Source organism: Camelina sativa, chromosome 5 (genome assembly GCF_030686135.1).
Source record: "Camelina sativa cultivar CO46 ecotype springtype chromosome 5, ASM3068613v1".
Taxonomy (NCBI): domain Eukaryota; kingdom Viridiplantae; phylum Streptophyta; class Magnoliopsida; order Brassicales; family Brassicaceae; genus Camelina; species Camelina sativa.
In genome coordinates this window covers 16643188-16662653 of record NC_141884.1, presented here as the reverse complement: position 1 = coordinate 16662653, position 19466 = coordinate 16643188, and the positions used below count along the sequence as shown (strand labels likewise).

The following is a 19466-nucleotide window of genomic DNA, read 5'->3' as shown; positions in this document are numbered from 1 at the left end:
AGGAGAGGGAGTGGAAGCCCTAAAAATACTAAAAGACAAAATAGTCAACGGCTCGGTCAACTTGACCTGTGCTCGGTCGAGTGGCAGGTCGAGCTAGCTTCTCTCGTGCATTCTCCACTCGGTCGAGTCCTCCTCAGCACACGGTCGAGTGTCTGGTCGAGTGTGCGGTCGAGTTGGACTCCGGACCTTGTTGTTTCAGCCTTAACTCTCTTGCTTTCCCTTCATGATTGCTTCACTTCTCCTCAGCATTGCTTCCATGCTCCTTAAGCTCCAAAATCATCTGTTTATGCATGAAAAGATGCAAATGCAATGCAACTAAACTCTAATGCATGATTGGTCCTAAAGCTACACAATAATGGTCAAAATGGATAGCAAAAGATGCAAAAGATGTGAATAAACTAAGGGAAAACAGGGTAAAATATATGAACATCAACTACCAAGGATGCCCACAACCAATCCCAAGCTAAGAACAACCACCTCCTATCATGAAGAGAACCAATCTCTTATAGCAAAACCAAAGACTTCATAACCCGGCAAGCAAAGACTCGAAACGCTTCCGAATGCGACGATGATGAAAATAACGTCCAGAATCGTTTGTGTAGAAGCCTTACCAAAATGCAGTCATATCTCACCAGATCTGCAAAAAAAGGACAAGGAGCGCAGCCTAACCTCTCGATACAACCAAACTCAAAAGAGCATGAAGATGGAACGAAGAAGCTATCAACCACAACGAACAAACAAACCAGAGAAGAGCCCATTGCAAACACCTAAGACTAGCATAACTTCTAAACAAACCGAAGCCTAAACTTAGAAAGGAAACAACCTTAAGGGAATCAAAGGCTGGAAAAGTAGACCAAGGGTGATGGACAAGACAATGGTTAGGCAGATAAAACGCAATCACAACCAAACAACATAAGCGGCTTCAAAACAACGAGAAGCACATGAACGGAAGCAAACGAAGGGAAGGGTCAAGCTGATATATTATTTTTCAAAGTCATACCGTGGAACTACTAGCTACGGAATTAAAACCATCAACTTGCAACCACAAAACCCATTAATGACCGCTCCTACCGCAATGAAAAAACCCAAGATCGAGACTCAAACCAAACCACAAGACTCCCCAAACAAGGGCCAAACTTCAACCACTTCTACAACACTACACACCTAACCCTAGCTAGATGGTACAAGATAAACACGGGAAAGTCAGCTTCCTCAACCAGGAGACAACAATAACCCATGGCCACAGATCCAAGAAGCTACACCTAAGAGATGAGGACGTCGCCGAATCTGACAAAGGCAAACGAGGCTTCTCCTGAAACCACCAGGGGAGGACGAACAAACGCTCAGACCGTCGATCAAGCCTCACTGTGAAGACCTTCTCATTTGTTGAGCATACTAATCATTCCATCGATCCACCAGATCTAACCGCGGCGACACAAACAGAAGCAAAAACAAACAAAAACAGGGCATCGGGGCCCTCTCACAGCTACCGCGAGGAGCACCGGTCACCGGAGAGGGCAAACGGAGATTTGATATTTTAGACGATGGCTAAGGCGACCTCGTGGGGAGAGAAAAAGGGTCGGCTATTGCATTTATTAACTATCCGATTATTAGATTTATGTATGGCTCTGTTTTATTAGATTTATGTATGGCTCTGTTATATTATATGTCAATTAGTATCTCATTGAAGTCACCACACATTAACCAAGGACCATTTTTGTTTGTTGATAGTCGTTATAAACGTTCCCAAAGGTGATTTCTTAGTTTGCGTATTAAGTGCCCGTATACACATGAGAAATAGAAAGAAACATTTTTATTATTGATTTTGCAGTTAATGATCCTTTCGTTTACATCATAAAAATAAGCAGAAATAGTATTTTTCCAGAAAAAAGCTAATCCACCCCCCCCCCCAATACCAAAGGAGATAAACACTTCACACCATCATAACCCAACTGAGCTGCAACATCGTGGATGACATCATCTGGGTTCTTAGTCTCGATCAGAAAGTGTATGTCCGGGGAATAAGTTGCCTTAATCCCTTTGACGCGTCGAATTACCATGGACCCTCTCAAGCCCCTGCAGTTCCAAAAGGCTGTATTCATGTTGCCTCTGGTGGCTTATAGCCCACCGTATCTTCACCGTGGTTGATCGGGACTCCTCCTTCCTCCGAAGGAAACAAGAATTGGATCTTCTTACTCTCTAAAATTCATCCAACGACATCATCATTACTCCCCCAAAGTCTTGGCAGAGTACTCAATATCGCACACATATTCTGCTTCTTAGGGTTGACCGACTTCACAAGTAGACTTAATTATGTTGCTTGAATCGCTTCTACACACAAATGGGCTGGGAGATTAATCTTAGCATCTTCAATACCCAAAGCAATTTCTTGCATTTGGCGTCGGATTCTATCCGCCATTAGTAATATGAACAAAGGAAAAGGATTAATTTTACTCTGATCAACCTGAAGAAACTAGAGATCAACGCAAAGATTATATAGGTTTCGAGAAAAGACGGTTACAACATTACCGTTACCAACCTGATACGATTGTACAATGACAATGTACAATGACATGTCACGTGATTCAAGTTTGTTGATAATGTGGTTTGTATCAATGAAAAAAGGGAAGAATGGGGAAGAAACAAAGGCTTTGCTGAAGGGAAAGACTTGGAAAGTACCAGAGCTTTGCCGTTGAAGATTGAGGAGAGTATAAGAGAGACTCGTCAAGCTCATTTTGGATTCATGCTTATTGTTGTTGAATGTTCTAGCGATGTGCTAGTGAGAGAGTGATGTGCTCTCTGATGATTAGTGCGAGAGTGATGTGCTCTCATCTCTGATCTTTGTTAGGTGAAGAGCTTGTGATGTGCTTGCCTTCGTCTATGGTGTGTTAGTGTTTGGGTTATCAATAAAGAGTTAGTTTCAGAGGTTATGATATCACAAAACTTAACATTGGTGCGGGGAAACTGAGATCAGAGCTTCAACGCGATGATGGACTCTATGATATCTGAAGATGATGGTTGAAAGGATATACCTATGTTCAGACGATGCGAAGCTTGATCTTGTCTTTTGGTGTTTAGACGGAGTTGCATTGACATGGTTTATGCGAGAGATGAGTAAAGAGAAAATCATGGATTGGAGTAGCTTTAAGCAGAGCTTGTTGGCACAATATGATCCGGTGAAGAGTTGTTCTTCACAGGTGCCTTCGGCAACTGATCAAATTGTTAATCAGAAGTGGAATCAACCTGTCCAGTTAAGATTTGTTCTTCATCAGAGGCAATTCTGGCTACAAAATCGTTGGGTGGAGGTGAATCTATTGTCACCGATTCATCGATTGTGGAGATTCACTTAGGTTCAGAGAAGGAATCTGATCATGTCTCACCTCCTATTGAAGATATTCAGGTCCCTATTTCTAACTTGGAACCTAGCCTTAGTTTATGCAGTGAACGGTTGAATGTTTTTGAGGCATGGCCATGTGAAATTGTGTGGGGAAATCGGAAACATCCACAATCTGTTTTTGGAAGTGTCAAGAACAGAAACTATGCACACAAGGTGTTTGATGGATTGTTCCTTAGAAGCCATAGACTTCAGCGAAAGAAGAAACTAAGTTTGTCTCCGAAGTCATGGAAATTTAAGTTTAAAAACATGACTATGTCAAGCAATAGATCACAAATGATGGATCATAACATTGGTTTAGTGAGAAAGAAGAGAACATTTCAGAACCTGAGAGTGGACAAGCAAGCTCATATGTCAAGGGTGATGTCTAAAATGAGGATGTTGCATGATCCAGGAGGCATGAAGCAACTTCTCCATGGTGGTATGACGCCCATGTTCTTGTGTGAAAGGGAATCCGAGGGCAGTTTCCAAGATATTTCTATTAGAGACATATTGTTGTGGATACAATGCTCCAAGCTTGTTCACAACGGCGGAAGTAATGAGGATCAAGCTGCTGCCTTTCTCCATGAGTTTCAATTTTCATCATCTATATTGTGTTTCACCTTGTCGATAGATACAACACGTCAGCTGCAGAATGTCAATTCTGTAATTTGCATAATTCAATGGCCTCGACATTGTCTTTTCCATGTGACAAACAAAGTTGATTCTCATTTTTGGTATCGTTAGAAAAGCAAAGTTGAGACATTGCAGAGAATTTCAAAACTCATAAGGTGGGTCTTGGTGCATTTTCATTCTAGCAAAAGGATCAGTTTCTTGGGATTCATTCCTAGATCTTTAGTTGTTGGAGCTCATGGTGCCACTAGTAGTGATCAGACGTGGAAGTATTCTAAGTTTAGGAGATTCCAGTTTAAATGTGGAGTAGAAGCAAGAGAGAAAATCACCAGCAATGGGATAAACAGAGGGGATAAACAATTGTTGTGTGAGTGATGATAAACCAGGATTAAAGAAGAATACATCAGTTTGGGTGTGGAGATGTGATGTTAAACTTGAAGAACAACTGCACTTGGGTTTCAGATTTGTGGAGGAGGAAGTTGTGCAAGAATTGGTGGTTTAAATTCAAAGCTATCAGTAGGAAAAGAGCTCTTGTTTCGCAGGGAATGCCTCACTTTATAAACATGCTTGTTGATGGAATGTTTAGAGTTACAGTGATCATCATGCTTTTACAAGCTGTTTTAAAAGAGGGAAACTGGGTTCAGGTTTTACAAGAAGAGCTGTTAAGCGAAAACCTGTTGTGGGGATGTCCGTGAAAAAAATACTACAAGCTTTAGCTCATCCTTTGATGACAGCACATTCCCTTCATCACAACCATTTTAAGGTTCAGCTACAACAAAGGCAGAAATAGAGAAAATATCATAAAACTTGGATGTTTAAGTACAAACAAAGATCAAAACAAATAGAGTCGAGAAACAAGAAGCAGCACATTGTACAAGACTACAAGGAGTTAGTGAGAGCCTGGTCACTTCAGTTCTAAAGAAGCTTGAGGACAAGCTTGTCGAAATGGGGGGAGTATTGATACGATTGTACAATGACACTGTACAATGACATGTCACGTGATTCAAGTTTGTTGATAATGTGGTTCGTATCAATGAGAAAAGGGAAGACTGGGGAAGAAACAGAGGCTTTGCTGAAGGGAAAGACTTGGAAAGTACCAGAAGCTTTGCCGTTGAAGATTGAGGAGAGTATAAGAGAGACTCGTCAAGCTCATTTTGGATTCATGCTTATTGTTGTTGAATGTTCTAGCGATGTTCTAGTGAGAGAGTGATGTGCTCTCTGATGGTTAGTGCTAGAGTGATGTGCTCTCGTCTCTGATCTTTGTTAGGTGAAGAGCTTGTGATGTGCTTGCCTTCGTCTATGGTGTGTTAGAGGGAGGTATCGAATTTGGTATTTTAAAAGATTTTAGAGTATTCTTAAAATCTCTTGTTATTCAATTTAGATTTATGTAAAATCTTTTAAAATTCTTTGTTATTCAATTTAGATTTCTGTAAAATCATTTAAAATAATTTACAGTCTCTTGTTATTCAATCAATGATTTATAAAACTGACTTAAAATCTACTATTATTCAAAATTTCAGAACATTTTAATAATATGCTACTTTGTATGATTCTGTGAGATTTTTTTTTGTTTTCTAGTTGAAAAATACCTCCCTCAAAATCACACCCTTTGAGATAGTTTTTCAAAAGATTTCAGCAAAAAAAAAATTGTATTTACTATGTGGAAATCAAAATTGAAACAAAACTGGCTCTTCCCCGCTCCTCTGCTCCAATCCCACCCCACCACCGGCAAATTGGGTCTTGTGTATTCCTCAATCCTCATCTCTGACTAGACTTCCTCTCTCGTTTATCTCTCACCAATTAGAATGTCTACAGGTTCTCTCGGCAATTGGAATTGGGTCTTGGTCTGACGCTCGTCAGTTTAGAGGAATCCATCATTTCTTATCGACAATTCAAAAGAAAGATGGAGTTAGAGGAATCTATAGAGGGTTACCTGCGTTTCTACATGGTGTGATTATTCACTGTATGTGGCTTATATTTTGGAGGGCTCAAGCTGTGACTACATCTGCTGAATTGGCTTCTTAGCCATTGTGGAATAGATGGATTTTTGATGATGAAGTGAAGCAGTTCTTGGACTGGGGAGGGATCTAAGATTAACAAGCGTAGAGGTAAGCCTTGTGACCATGTGAATCAAAATTAGGGACAGAAGAATATGTTAGGAACGCAAAAATCGAATTGAGAAAAGATGCGAATTATATTTAAATTAACGAAATCATAAACGAATTACAACATAATATAAAGTATAAAATAAATCACGGAGGCAAGATATGATATCTCTTTCCTTAATTCAATAAATCGGCCGTAAGTGTTTTCGGACAATCACGACTTATGAATCCCATGATACAACCGATCACGAACTATTACTGTAGCACACCAGTAATAGAACTCAAGCGAACAGATCTACGTTATACTCTCGAGACTACTAAACTAAGAACTTACTTGGACTAAGCAAGGGAGAAGGAGAGAGAGATCTTCAGAGGAAGAAGTGTTTATGTTTTTGTGTGTGAAAAATAATGAGAGGTTATGCCTCTATATATAGTGGAAGGAGGGAGCTCTCAAGAAAATATTCTGTGAATATTCTCAGAGTGCTGCCCAAGTTTGCTTGGAGTTCACACCAAGTCTTTCCAAAAAAATTAAATGGGCCTACAGCAGTCTCAAGAGCCAAAAAGCCCAAAAACCCAAAAGCCCAAGAGACCACAGCCCGCGTCCGAGACCAGCCCGGCCGGGCCTGGCACGCCCCGCATCCGCGCTCGGCCCGGTTCGGTTCGGTGCACGTGTGGGAACATTCCTTCTTCCTTCTACACACGTTTGAAACTAGAAGAGTGTGAAACTATATACATATGAGTGAAAAATCAATCATATTTTCGATGTGGGATATTTTCCAAACCATCCCAAGTAGCTCACTTCACACTCTTATTTCTCATTCAAATCAACTCCGTTTTGGACGTATGTGTATACCATTTTGTATTACTCGTTACCAGCTTTCCATTGCACTATCGACCAGACAATTCCGATCAGCCATTTGGCCGGAATTTGGCCGGAAAGTCGCCAGAAAGTCATTGTCCCAAAACCTGCAATTTTCTGAAACTTGTTTCTGAAAATTCAGTTCCAACAATCCCCCACATGAATAGAAATAAGTCTAAACATATGACGACATAACTAACCCTATAGACTGACACTACTAGCTAGACTAAACAGACCTTCGAGAGTACATGCGAAAACTAACTGTATCTAAATTGGTGGCGTTTTCCAACCTTGAACCGACTCATTGTTATACCTGTCGAGTTTACTCGGCCAGTTGGTGAACATGATGTCTTGAACCATCCGGATTTGTATGTAAACTTAGACAGCAGGCATAACACAGCTTCGTTTTCTCGTAGAACGAGGTTCTCTATTGTGTTCATTGTGGCCTTGAACATGTCTGGTTAATCATGAGTGAACTTGGAGAGTATAGCCTTATATATTCTCCTAGAAACAGCCCCATTTCACACTCACAAGGTGATTTTATAAGCTGCTTGTATTTAAAGAAATATCCTGTAATTATTTCAAATATTTTACAAAGCTACATTTCAAATCATTAAAAGCATATGCTTAACCTCTAACATACAAGAAGCACTTTACATCACTCTAGGAACTGGGAAAAGACAAAAGTCTTCTATTGCTTGTAGCAGATTCAGCTTGATTTAGTTGTCCCTTTGAACCTAGGTCATGGGGTCTCCAATCTGAGTAGGTGGGGTTACCATCAAACATCCTCTTAAGTCGTAGGCTTTAAACCCATTCCTCTTGATGATTTTATAACTTGATCTCGCGCCAAACCTTTTGTAAATGGATCCGCTAGGTTTTCTTTCGTATTGATGTAATCAATCGTAACTACACCAGTTGAGATAATTTGTCTAACAATTTTATGTCTCCGTCTGATGTGACGAGATTTGCCATTGTAATGGGTATTCCTTGCCCTGCCCAAAGCCGATTCGCTATCACAGTGTACACGTATTGCAGGCACAGGATTCCCCCACATTGGGATGTCTTCCAAGAAATTACGAAGTGATTCAGCTTCCGACATAGCTATCTCCAAAGCTATAAATTCAGATTCCATAGTTGATTTAGCTGCCAGAGTTTGTTTGGAAGACTTCCAGGACACTGCTGCAACTCCAAGTGTAAAAACATATCCACTTGTGGATTTTGAGTTTCTCGAGTCTGCGATCCAGTTGGCATCACTGTAACCTTCCAAAACTCCGGGTTCTCTACCATAGTGCAAGCCATGATCTTTGGTATAACGTAGATAGTCCAAAACTCTAGCTATAGCCATCCAATGCTTATGTCCTGGATTACTTGTGTAGCGACTAAGTACATTTAGAGAGTGCACTAAATTCGGTCTTGTACAGTTTGTCAAGTACATTAGACTGCCAATTACTCTTGCATACTCCACCTGTTGCACAGGTTCACCAGAATTTTTAGTTAAGTGAATTTGAGGATCCTCTGGAAATTTTGCTGTCCCATTTGAGTAATGCTTGAATCGATCAAGCACTTTTTCCGCATAGAGGGTTTGAGACAAGATAAGGCCCTCATCAGTTCAGATGATTTTTATCCCCAAAATTATATCTGCTAAACCCAAGTCCTTCATGTCAAAATTTCTTTTGAGCATGTTTTTCGTTTGAGTGATGATGTCTTTGTTACTGCCAATGATGAGCATATCATCTACATATAAGCATAACAAAATGTACCCTGATGGAGTAATTTTGTAGTATATGTATTTGTCACATTCATTAATGCGAAAACCATTAGACATCATCATACTGTCAAACTTCTCATGCCACTACTTAGGAGCCTGTTTGAGTCCATATAATGACTTCACAAGTTTACACACCTTGTGTTCTTGTCCTGGAATAACAAATCCCTCAGGTTGTTTCATGTAGATTTCCTCTTCTAAATCTCCATGAAGAAAAGCAGTTTTTACACCCATTTGATGGATTTCAAGATTTCTCAAGGCTGCAATACCTATGAGCATCCTGATCGAAGATAGTCTTGTTACCGGTGAATAGGTATCAAAGAAATCTAAACCTTTTTTTTTGCCAAAATCCTTGCACTACAAGCCTAGCCTTGTACCGCTCAATATCGCCATTTGGTTTTCGTTTTATCGTAAAAATCCATTTACATCCCAAAGGCATAAATCCTTGTGGTAGATCTACCATCTCGTAAGTATGATGTTGCATGATAGAGTCTATTTCAGTTTTGACTGCTTCCTTCCAATAAGGTGCATCAGGTGTAGACATAGCTTTTGCATATGTTCTTGGTAGATTTTCAGCTAGAAATGCCATCATCAGATAATCATCACCAAACGATTTACTTTTGCGAGCTCGTTTGCTTCTTCTAGGTTCCAGTTCTGTTTCTACAGAAGTAGTACTCAAAGTATTGCCAGCTTCCAAAGTCGCTGCATCTCGTTGTTCACGAGTCCGTTTTTGAGTTTTCTTACAGGGAAAAATGTCTTCAAAAAATGAAGCATTTCTCGACTCCATAACTGTATTCACATGGATATCTGGAATATCTGATTTAATGAACCAGAAATTGATATGCACTACTGTTACGTGCATATCCGATGAAGATACAGTCTACGGTCTTAGGCCCAATTGTGACCTTTTTAGGAGGTGGTACAGCCACTTTTGCTAGACACCCCCACACTTTGAGGTATTTGTACGAAGGTATTGTACCTTTCAAAGCTCATACGGTGACTTGCCAGTAACCTTATGCGGTAGCCTATTGAGGATGTAATTAGTGGTACGCAAAGCTTCCCCCCACATGTTTTGGGCTAACCCAGATTCCTGCAACAACGCATTCATCATCTCTTTCAGAGTTCGATTCTTTCGTTCCGCTACTCCATTAGATTCTGGCGAGTAGGGAGCAATTGTCTGATGTATAATGCCTTTTTCTCTGCAAAATGCATTGAACGGCTCATTATATTCTCCTCTTCTATCACTTCAAACTACTTTTATAGTTTTCTGAAGCTGATTTTCTACTTCGAGGGTGAACTCTTTGAATTTTTCCAGTGCTTCATCTTTGCTATGCAAGAGATATACATAGCAATATCTTGTGCAATCATCAATGAAGGTAACAAAGTATTTCTTACCGCCTCTAGTTTGCACATACTTTAAATCACATAAGTCTGTGTGAATTAAACCTAGAGGTTCGGTTGTTCTTTCAACGCGTGGTGAGGGAGTTTTAGTGAGTTTGGCCTGTACGCACACTTCACATTTTTCTTGGTTAGTTTTGAATTTCGGAATCAAATTCAAGTTTTGCATTTTTCGCATTGTTTTGTAATTGACATGTCCTAAACGTTCATGCCAAGTAGTAAACGACTCAACCAAGTAAGCAATAGGGTTTTCTTTCATTTCAGCAACAGAAGCAGAAGCTATAATTTTCGGATGGACTGTCGTTACAGACATTTTGATCAGTCCACCCTTAACAAAACCTTTTCCCAAATACATCCCATTTTTCTTAAGAACTAACTTATCAGCCTCAAAATTGATGGAAAAACCATGCTTGCTTAGAACTGTTCCAGAGATGAGATTCTTCCGCATGTCAGGTACGTGCTTCACGTTCTGCAGGGTAAGCTCACGATCAAAAGTTAGCTTCAGAACCACTTTGCCTTTACCTTCAATCTTGGACACCGCCGTGTTGCCCATGAAAAGCTGCTCATTTGACTTGTTCTTCTCGTAGGTGGTGAACATGGTCCCATCAGAGTATATGTGTGTGGTAGCACCAGTGTCGTAGTACCACTTCACTGGGTTGTCTTCCACCGTGTTACATTCAGTAACCACCGCAACCATGTCTTCTTCAGTTAGGTTTGCTTGCAACTTGAGATCTTTTGCTTTGCTTTTGCAAACATCAGCCTTGTGTCCAATCTTACCACAATGATGACACTTCCCTTTGAACTTCCTCTCAAGGTTGCTCTTCTTGATGTTTGGTCCAGATGACACCTTCAACGGTTTATGAGGAATAGAGATCCCTTTACCCTTGCCTTTAAACTTGGCCTTATGCTCAGCTACATGAACATCATGCCCTTGGCTTTGAGCATCCGAATGAGCTCCACGATTGTTGTCCTCAACTCTCAACCGACGGATGAGATCATCAAGAGACATTGCCTTACGCTTGAAGTTAAGGTAATGCTTGAAATTCGACCAGCCTGGTAGCTTCTCGATCAGGAAATTCGTTTTGAAGACATTGCAGATCGACATCCCTTCCAAATCGATCTCCTGAAAGATGCGTTGAAGAGCTTCCACTTGTTCCATAATTGGTTTGGAATCCACCATCTTGAAGTTCAGGAACTTCGTAGTTGAGAATTTCTGCATCCCAGACTCATCAGTCTTGTACTTGGTCTCCAAAGCTAGCCACAATGCTTTTGAAGTCTTGTACATACTGTAGAGGTCATACAGATCATTGACCAAACGGTTCAGAATCTGACCTTTGCAACAGTAGTTTCCTTGAGCCCAACTATCCATACTTCCAACCACATACACATCAGTGTCACCTTGTGGAAGCATTGGTGGATCCTCTGTGAGGTACCTTTCCATATTCATGCTGGCCAAGTAGTAGCGCATCTTGTTTTGCCACGTTTTGAACCCAGCTTTGCCATCGAACTTATCTAGCATCATCCCTTGGGAAGCCGAAGGTGGTATCCCCATGTGGGTTGATCCATTACCGAATAGATTTCAGCGCACGTTTTCCATACCCAAATCGGTAAGCTTCGTCTTTTCAAGTTCTTTAGCAAGGCGTAAAGCCAACTCAGCAGGAGTTTCAACAGGGGTTGCAGGAACCCTATCACCGTAAACGTTGTTGGTGTTGTCTCTAGACATTTTTCTGTTTCACAATAAACAGATCTAATTAATATATTAATCAAACAATTCAAGTAATTAAATTACACTGAATTAGTTTTGCAAACTCGCTTAACAAGCGTTCGCAGAAACTTGTTTCACAAACTCACTCAATTAAGAGCGTTCGTGGAAACCAGAGAGAGTAGAGAAGAAATAATTAAAGTAAAAGCGTTCTTCAAAAACTTTCCGCGTAAGCACCGAAAGATGAAAGCAGAAACAGTTTTTCAGAAGATTTTGAAATCGTTTTTAAAATAAATAAAAAATTTGAAAAATTCTCAATCCGTTTAAAGCGATAAGCAGAAAGCGGATTTATTGAATTAAGACTGTTAGGAGCGCAAAAATCGAATTGAGAAAAGATGCGAATTATATTTAAATTAACGAAATCATAAACGAATTACAACAACATTATATAAAGTATAAAATAAATCACGGAGGCAAGATATGATATATCTTTCCTTAATTCAATAAATCGGCCGTAAGTGCTTTCGGACAATCACGATTTATGAATCCCAGGATACAACCGATCACGAACTATTACAGTAGCACACCAGTAATAGAACTCAAGCGAACAGATCTACGTTATACTCCCGAGACTACTAAACTAAGAACTTACTTGGACTAAGAAAGGGAGAGGGAGAGGGAGAGAGAGATCTTCAGAGGAAGAAGTGTTTATGTTTTTGTGTGTGAAAAATAATGAGAGGTTATGCCTCTATATATAGTGGAAGGAGGGAGCTCTCAAGAAAATATTCAGTGAATATTCTCGGAGTGCTGCCCATGTTTGCTTGGAGTTCACACCAAGTCTTTCCAAAAAAATTAAATGGGCCTACAGCAGTCTCAAGAGCCAAAAAGCCCAAAAACCCAAAAGCCCAAGAGACCACAGCCCGCCTCCAAGACCAGCCCGGCCGGGCCCGGCCCGCCCCGCATCTGTGCTCGGCCCGGTTCGGTTTGGTGCGAGTGTGGGAACCTTCCCTCTTCTTTCTACACACTTTTGAAACTAGAAGAGTGTGAAACTATATATATATGAGTGAAAAATCAATCATATTTCCGATGTGGGATATTTTCCAAACCATCCCAAGTAGCTCATTTCACACTCTTATTTCTCATTCAAATCAACTCGTTTTGGACGTATGAGTATACCATTTTGTAGTACTCGTTACCAGCTTTCCATTGCACTATCGACCAGACAATTCCGATCAGCTATTTGGCCGGAATTTGGCCGGAAAGTCGCCGGAAAGATATTGTCCCAAAACCTGCAATTTTCTGAAACTTGTTTCTGAAAATTCAGTTCCAACAGAAGAATGGTTGTTCAATTTGTTACTACACCTTACGAGGAGACATGTGTAGGTGATAATATTTGTTTTACCGTAATCGGTCTTGCGGATTTGGCCGGAAAGTTACATCTTGATTTTTTTCTTCTTATTATAGACTTTGTGTGTATGAGGAAAGAAATAGAAGGAAACTATTTTGTAAATAAAGGACATGGATTCATCTAATCTCAAGTATTGGCACTGCATTCGTTTTTGATATTTTCTTGTCAATCGCTTTCTTCTCCCCATATGGATAAAGCTGTGAGATAAAGTAGAAATGATATTTTCTTGTCAATCGCTTCATTATGGATAAAGATTACAAAGGTTCGAACATTGAGATACTCTTGTTGTGTGGATACAAGAAAATGGGTCTATCTAACACATTGTACGATGGTTTCTCCTTTTAACACGGATAATGTAGATTTTATTAATTGGTTGCTGAAACCTTTCTGCTGTTCTTGTTAAACTCAGACTGTAGACTCTGTTTGGTCACCTTCTTCTCTTTGTGCTTCTTTTCTTTTCTTCATAATCTTCTCACTAACTCCTTTCTCTTTACTGCAGGTTAATCTCAACCCTAACCTCGGTTTATTTTTGTATTGCAATTTGGCCATATGTTCAATACCAAAAAAATAAACACTTCGTCTTCCCGGGTAAACAAAATGTTTTTTTTTGTGTTCTAAAATATTCTAAAATCATCCAAAGTTTAATAACAAAATCTTACAAAATCACATTCATTTTCTTGTATTTTATAAATAAAAACCTTAAAAACTAATCAATTCTTCTTAAAACTCAATCAAATCTTTCAGAATTCTAAAATATTAAAATCCTACAAAATCCTACCAAATCCAAGTTCAATACCCCCTGTTAGTATTTGAGTTATCAATAAAAAGTTAGTTACAGAAGTTACGATATCACAAAACTTAACACAACCCTTGAAAAAACTGCCGGTAACCAGCAATAACTGCACTCGGAAGAGAAAGAGACACGAAGAGAAGATGAACCGGTACGAACAACAAAATCGCCTCGCTCTCATGTTTTATATATATATATATATATATATATATATATATTATTTTCGTTCGTTTTTTTTTCCAACAAAATCTTACACTATTCAAGTAGGCATCAAATATACTGAATTGTTTTTTTTCTTTTTCCAAATATACTGAATTGTTTTTTTTTTTCCATTGTCTCGTGTATAGAGTATAGACAAAGAAACACATGTGCCCATCTCAGCCTCAGGGCTCTTCTCTGTCTCAATGAATGAACATGTGCTCACCTTTTTGTGGTCTTTAAAATTCTTTTGACCATTTTGTTACCATTATGGAACCATTTCCTAATAACCTTTTAACACCCAAAATTGATCGTATCGACATTTGTAATATAACATGTATCTTCTTAAGTTTGTTTTTTTTTTTTCTCTAGTCAAACAATTGTTACCTATTTTGTAGTATTTTCTCTTATCTATTTTGTGGTTTTTTTTATTAATCTGATTGCATCAAAGATCCAAAGTACATAAGTACATAATGCCTAAGAGATACGTCCAACATAACTGTATGTTTCATCGTGTTATGTTATTTCTTCTTTCTTAATAATACAATTATACGGACCCAACAAAACAAATCTCTATCCACAAAAAGCTCTGATCAAAGAGATCGCTTCATGGGACTTGAATGGCGAATTCTCTTCCTCTCCTTTTGATCCTTCTCCGATCACCCATCACCGGCGTTCACCTTCTCCTCGTCTTTCTCCACTCTCTTTTATAACTCTCTCTCTCTGCTCCCTTCGACCTCCACAATTCACAGATCTATAGCGAGATCTCTCTGATGGCGTCAGTGTTCTTGTATCACGTGGTTGGAGATCTAACCGTAGGGAAGCCAGAGATGGTCGAGTTCTACGAAACAGAGACGGTTGAATCTGCGATTCGAGCCATCGGTGAGTCGACGGAGTGTGGGATTCCGGTTTGGAGGAAGAGATCGACGCCGTCGCTTCCTGGGTTCGTGGAGAATAGTGAGATGAGGCAACAAAGATTCGTTGGGATTTTGAATTCTTTGGACATCGTTGCTTTTTTGGCTAAGAGTGAGTGTTTGCAAGAAGAGAAAGCTATGAAGATTCCTGTCTCTGAGGTTGTTTCTCCTGACAACACTCTCCTTAAACAGGTTGATCCTGGCACAAGGTTAGTTCTTTTTTATCCTTAAAGTTAAATTAATGTAATAAAGGACCTGACTTTGAGTTACTGTTTCTTGGTTTCATTGATTCTGTTTGGTTTTGAGTTTTAGTAGTATACATGTAATATCTTTAACTTTAGTAAAAAGGGTCATAGCTTAGAGTAAGGTGGCAATAAGATTCTAGTGTTCTGAGGATTTAGTTGAATTCAAGGTTGATCACTTGACCAAGTGAGTCTTGAGCTAGTGCTTGTTTCGTAGGACTCCTAGCTTGGGAGGGACATCAAGTTCTTCAAATTGGAGATTAAGGCCCCAAAAGGTCACTTGCTTTAACTTCATTAACTTAGTAAGATCTCGTTTTTTTTTTTAGAAGTTTACTTGGTGTAGTTATAATTGATTGAATTTTGGATCCGTGATTGCAATTATTTCTCTGAACATGGTTGGATCTAATCAGAGACTACATGGTCAATATAAATATATATAGGCCATGTGCTTAGGTACTTATATTTTGATCCAGACTTCATGTTCAATATAACATGAAAGTGGGACCTTTTATTCTTCTTATTTTATTGGTTTGAGTATATAAAACAGTAAGGTAGATTGCCTCGTGCTTCAAATTGTCAACCTTGGGTTAGTAAACTGAAGTATGCAATGTTTTAAGCGCCTTGTTTTCTTGTGGTCAGTGTTTAGGAAATTGTTGCAAACATCTGGGGAAACCCATTTACTAACTAAAAGGAGTATAGTTTTAAGTGTCCCAATCTCTTTTGACTTTTTTTTTTCTTTCCCTCAACTTCTACTTTGCTTAGACCTTAGTCAATCCTTCTTTTAGCTCTGCAACTAACTTTGTAGTTGACTATGATAAAACTTTATGTCATCTAACTAGTACAAAAACAGGAAAACACATGTTTTAAAGACAAGTTGATAGTGTAACAATTCTTTTAGGATTTGTGCAGGATTTGATCATCTATATGTTACTGGTTTGTTTGATGTTCTCTAAGTAGGCAGCCAGTGAAAAACTGTATTCTGTAATTCTATGACCAACTGGGTATGAAATACTGTTTATTTCCAAAAAAACCAAGATACAGTGTTCCTTGCCTTTAACTGCATCTTTGTTCTTCCTTGCTCAACCTTATTGACCAAATAGGATCTGCCACACTTCTCGAGAGTGCAGAAACTTTTTGGTTTTTCAATTAGAATACTCTCTTGTCCAAATGGTTTTGATTTCATGATTCCTTTGTTGCAGTGAATTCGATGTTTCTGTTGATGTAGTTAGCTTCCTTGTTTAATATCTTTTCTTTTTCTATGATGATGATTTTGTTGTATTAAATGTAATGTAAGGTTGATAGATGCTTTGGAGATGATGAAACAAGGAGTGAGACGACTTCTGGTTCCGAAAAGCGTTGTTTGGAGAGGTATGAGCAAGAGATTCTCCATTCTTTATAACGGGAAATGGCTGAAGAACAGTGAAAACTCTAGCAGTAGCAGTGGTCTCGCTTCTGACTCCACCAACAGGCCTACTACGTCCATGACTTCAAGCCGGGACAAGTTTTGCTGTCTCTCAAGGGAAGACGTAATCCGCTTCCTTATTGGTGTCCTTGGAGCATTAGCTCCTTTGCCACTCACCTCAATCTCCACTCTGGGAATTATCAATCAAAACTATAACTTCATTGAAGCCTCTCTTCCAGCCATTGAATCCACCAGAAGGCCACAGTGTGACCCTAGTGCGATCGCCGTGTTGGAACAAACAGAAAACGAACAACAGTTCAAGATAATAGGAGAAATATCAGCTTCGAAGCTATGGAAATGTGATTATCTGGCTGCAGCTTGGGCTCTAGCTAATCTCTATGCAGGACAGTTTGTGATGGGAGTTGAAGACAACATGTCATCAAGATCGTTCAGCGACTTCCTCCAAACTTCATTTCCGGGAGGAGAACATAACGGAACAGCAACAAAGGCCAAGAAGTTCAGCAGCAGGAGCATCGGTTTTAATCCAACAAGCCCGACAAGGTTGAGCATCGGTAGGAGCATGTACAGGGGAAGAAGTGCGCCGTTAACTTGCAAAACATCGAGCTCGTTAGCTGCGGTTATGGCTCAAATGCTGTCTCACAGGGCAACACATGTTTGGGTTACAGAGGCTGATTCAGATGATGTTCTTGTTGGAGTTGTGGGATATGGAGAGATCTTGACTGCTGTAACTAAACAGCCTTCTGCTTTCGTTCCTTCGAATCGGTCTTATGAAGGTTTTGGGAATGATACTCAAAGCTAAAGACTACAATCAAAATGATCATTTCTCTGTCTGTTATCCTGTGAAAAAAGTTGCCCTTAAGACGTGTTCTAAGGTTATAGAAGGATAATATTTTTGGGTTTATAGTCTTTTGTGTACTATTATTAGTGTCAGCTGCAAGAAGCAAATTTAAATCATCTTTTTTTTTTTTTACTTCTTTTAATTCAACAGACACAGTCAAAGCTGTTACTCATTCATTACAATGTAAAGTTGTGAACTCTCTCCTCCGCGATGAGGGGATTATTGTATCAAAGCTAAAGTTATATATTTTGGATTTCGAATACATTAGAATAATCTGTTTATGAGTTGACAAGTACGAATATTTACAATGTATATATGGAAAATTTTGAGAGTTGTAATTGTTTGGTTTAAATTGTAGATTCTGATTGTATGCAAAAACTGAGAATTTTGTGACATAATAGCAGCACATTCTGTAAAATCATCACACTTAAGAGGTGACCATGTATTAAATGCTCTGATAATACTGAAAGAAACGTCCATTTAATACATGAAATTGTATGTTCATCTAATCTAATAAACTAGGTAACAAACCGCACTATGTGTGGGATATATATCTGCAGATAAAATTAATATTATAAGTAAAGTTATTTTTGAGGATCTAATATTTATTTGTGTAAAAACAAAATATATATCCTGTGAGAATATGTTTAGATCAAACTATTATGTATCAACTAAATATATAATCTGCTCTTTCTTCAATCTATGCAAGATTTTGTTTAATTTTTTCTGGTGTAAGAATATGTTTCACCAGTAAAATATTATACCAATGACATTAAATAAGTCATATAATAATGATTATTGTGATAATTTTATTATGGAAATTTTAAATATGTAAATAGTAATCAGTTTTTTTAATAGGTGAATAAAGTCGAGTTTTGACAATGTTTTATAAAAATGATTAAAATATATTTTAAAATTGAAATGTATGATTTTTTTAATTAATTGAAAAGGAATATTTCTTAATCATTCAATAGTAATTACGTGTAAATATCCATAAAAAATGAGCGCAATAAATTTATTAGTGTCTCGAGCTCTCTAGTGACGACACATCAGTATTTTCTTTAGAATGTTTCTCTATTAATATATCAAGGAGATCAACTAAAGGTCAGACACAGACTATACTAAAACAGTCACATTCACATTGCACCCGCCGATCCAAAACACGCTGCAATTGGTAACCTGTTTATGAGAATTGACTTAGTAATTCATCTAGCTATAATTACCTCCTAAACTACTTCCACGAAGGAGGCACTGATCATTCCACTGAAGATAAAAGTTGAATTCAGTTTTAATTATGTTCTCAATCACATTTACTACACTAAGAATTGAGGTATTGCTTAGGTTTATAAATTAAGGTAACACAACCTAAGTACCTAACCCTCTCTCAACAAGGAATGTGAGAAAGAGTAAACTTAAAACATATTTTAAAAATGAAATATGAATTATTATTTGGTATATATAACTTTCTAAATACAAATGTGTATATATATATATATATGATTGGATTTTTAAATGAATCCATCCCTAGCTAAGTTAAACGAATCATATCGCATTACATTATTTCATTTTTAATTTTAATTTACTTCTGAAACACTCACTATTTCTATTTCATTATACTCGCGGTGGAGATTAGAAAGATTAAAGTCACCTTTGTGAGAGTAACAAAAACTCGAGGACCGGACAAAAACATTTTGCTAACCGTATCTTATTATATAAAGTTTGATGTCAAAATTACTAATTAACAAGATCTTGACACGTGTCAATTATATCATTCAGGTGTTGACACATATCAATTCTAAAATTATTAAAATTTTAGAA

At 38.4% G+C, this 19466-nt stretch overlaps 2 protein-coding genes across 3 annotated transcripts; one reads left to right on the top strand and one right to left on the bottom strand.

Moving 5' to 3' along the window:
- Nucleotides 1-7760: 7760 nt before the first annotated feature.
- LOC147943833 (uncharacterized) lies at nucleotides 7761-11685 on the bottom strand. The gene is made up of 4 exons (XM_087512380.1): nucleotides 10327-11685; nucleotides 9741-9825; nucleotides 9196-9551; nucleotides 7761-8435 (listed from the first exon to the last, which is right to left on the bottom strand). The coding sequence occupies exons 1-4, from the start codon at nucleotides 11683-11685 to the stop codon at nucleotides 7761-7763; spliced, it is 2475 nt and encodes an 824-aa protein (XP_087368506.1).
- Nucleotides 11686-14503: 2818 nt separating this feature from the next.
- LOC104787518 (CBS domain-containing protein CBSX6-like) lies at nucleotides 14504-17912 on the top strand. 2 transcript variants are annotated; one of them, XM_087450156.1, is made up of 3 exons: nucleotides 14745-15354; nucleotides 15605-15662; nucleotides 16682-17912. In XM_087450156.1, the coding sequence occupies exon 3, from the start codon at nucleotides 16701-16703 to the stop codon at nucleotides 17607-17609; it is 909 nt and encodes a 302-aa protein (XP_087306282.1). In that variant the 5' UTR covers nucleotides 14745-15354; nucleotides 15605-15662; nucleotides 16682-16700; the 3' UTR covers nucleotides 17610-17912. The 2 variants fall into 2 exon arrangements, with proteins under 2 accessions (XP_010511423.1, XP_087306282.1); XM_010513121.3 differs by lacking the exon at nucleotides 15605-15662 and having other exon boundaries at nucleotides 14504-15354.
- The last annotated feature ends 1554 nt before the right edge of the window (nucleotides 17913-19466 follow it).

Excerpts from the sequence above, each read along its gene's own strand:
- LOC147943833 (XM_087512380.1), bottom strand. The coding sequence starts at position 11,685 with ATGGGGATACCACCTTCGGCTTCCCAAGGGATGATGCTAGATAAGTTC. Across the intron at positions 9,826-10,326 it reads GGCATGAACGTTTAGGACAT|GAATCTGGGTTAGCCCAAAA; the intron begins GTCAATTACAAA and ends GCGTTGTTGCAG. Across the intron at positions 8,436-9,195 it reads AACATCATACTTACGAGATG|GTGGAGTATGCAAGAGTAAT; the intron begins GTAGATCTACCA and ends CCTGTGCAACAG.
- LOC104787518 (XM_010513121.3), top strand. The coding sequence starts at position 15,005 with ATGGCGTCAGTGTTCTTGTATCACGTGGTTGGAGATCTAACCGTAGGG. Across the intron at positions 15,355-16,681 it reads CAGGTTGATCCTGGCACAAG|GTTGATAGATGCTTTGGAGA; the intron begins GTTAGTTCTTTT and ends ATGTAATGTAAG.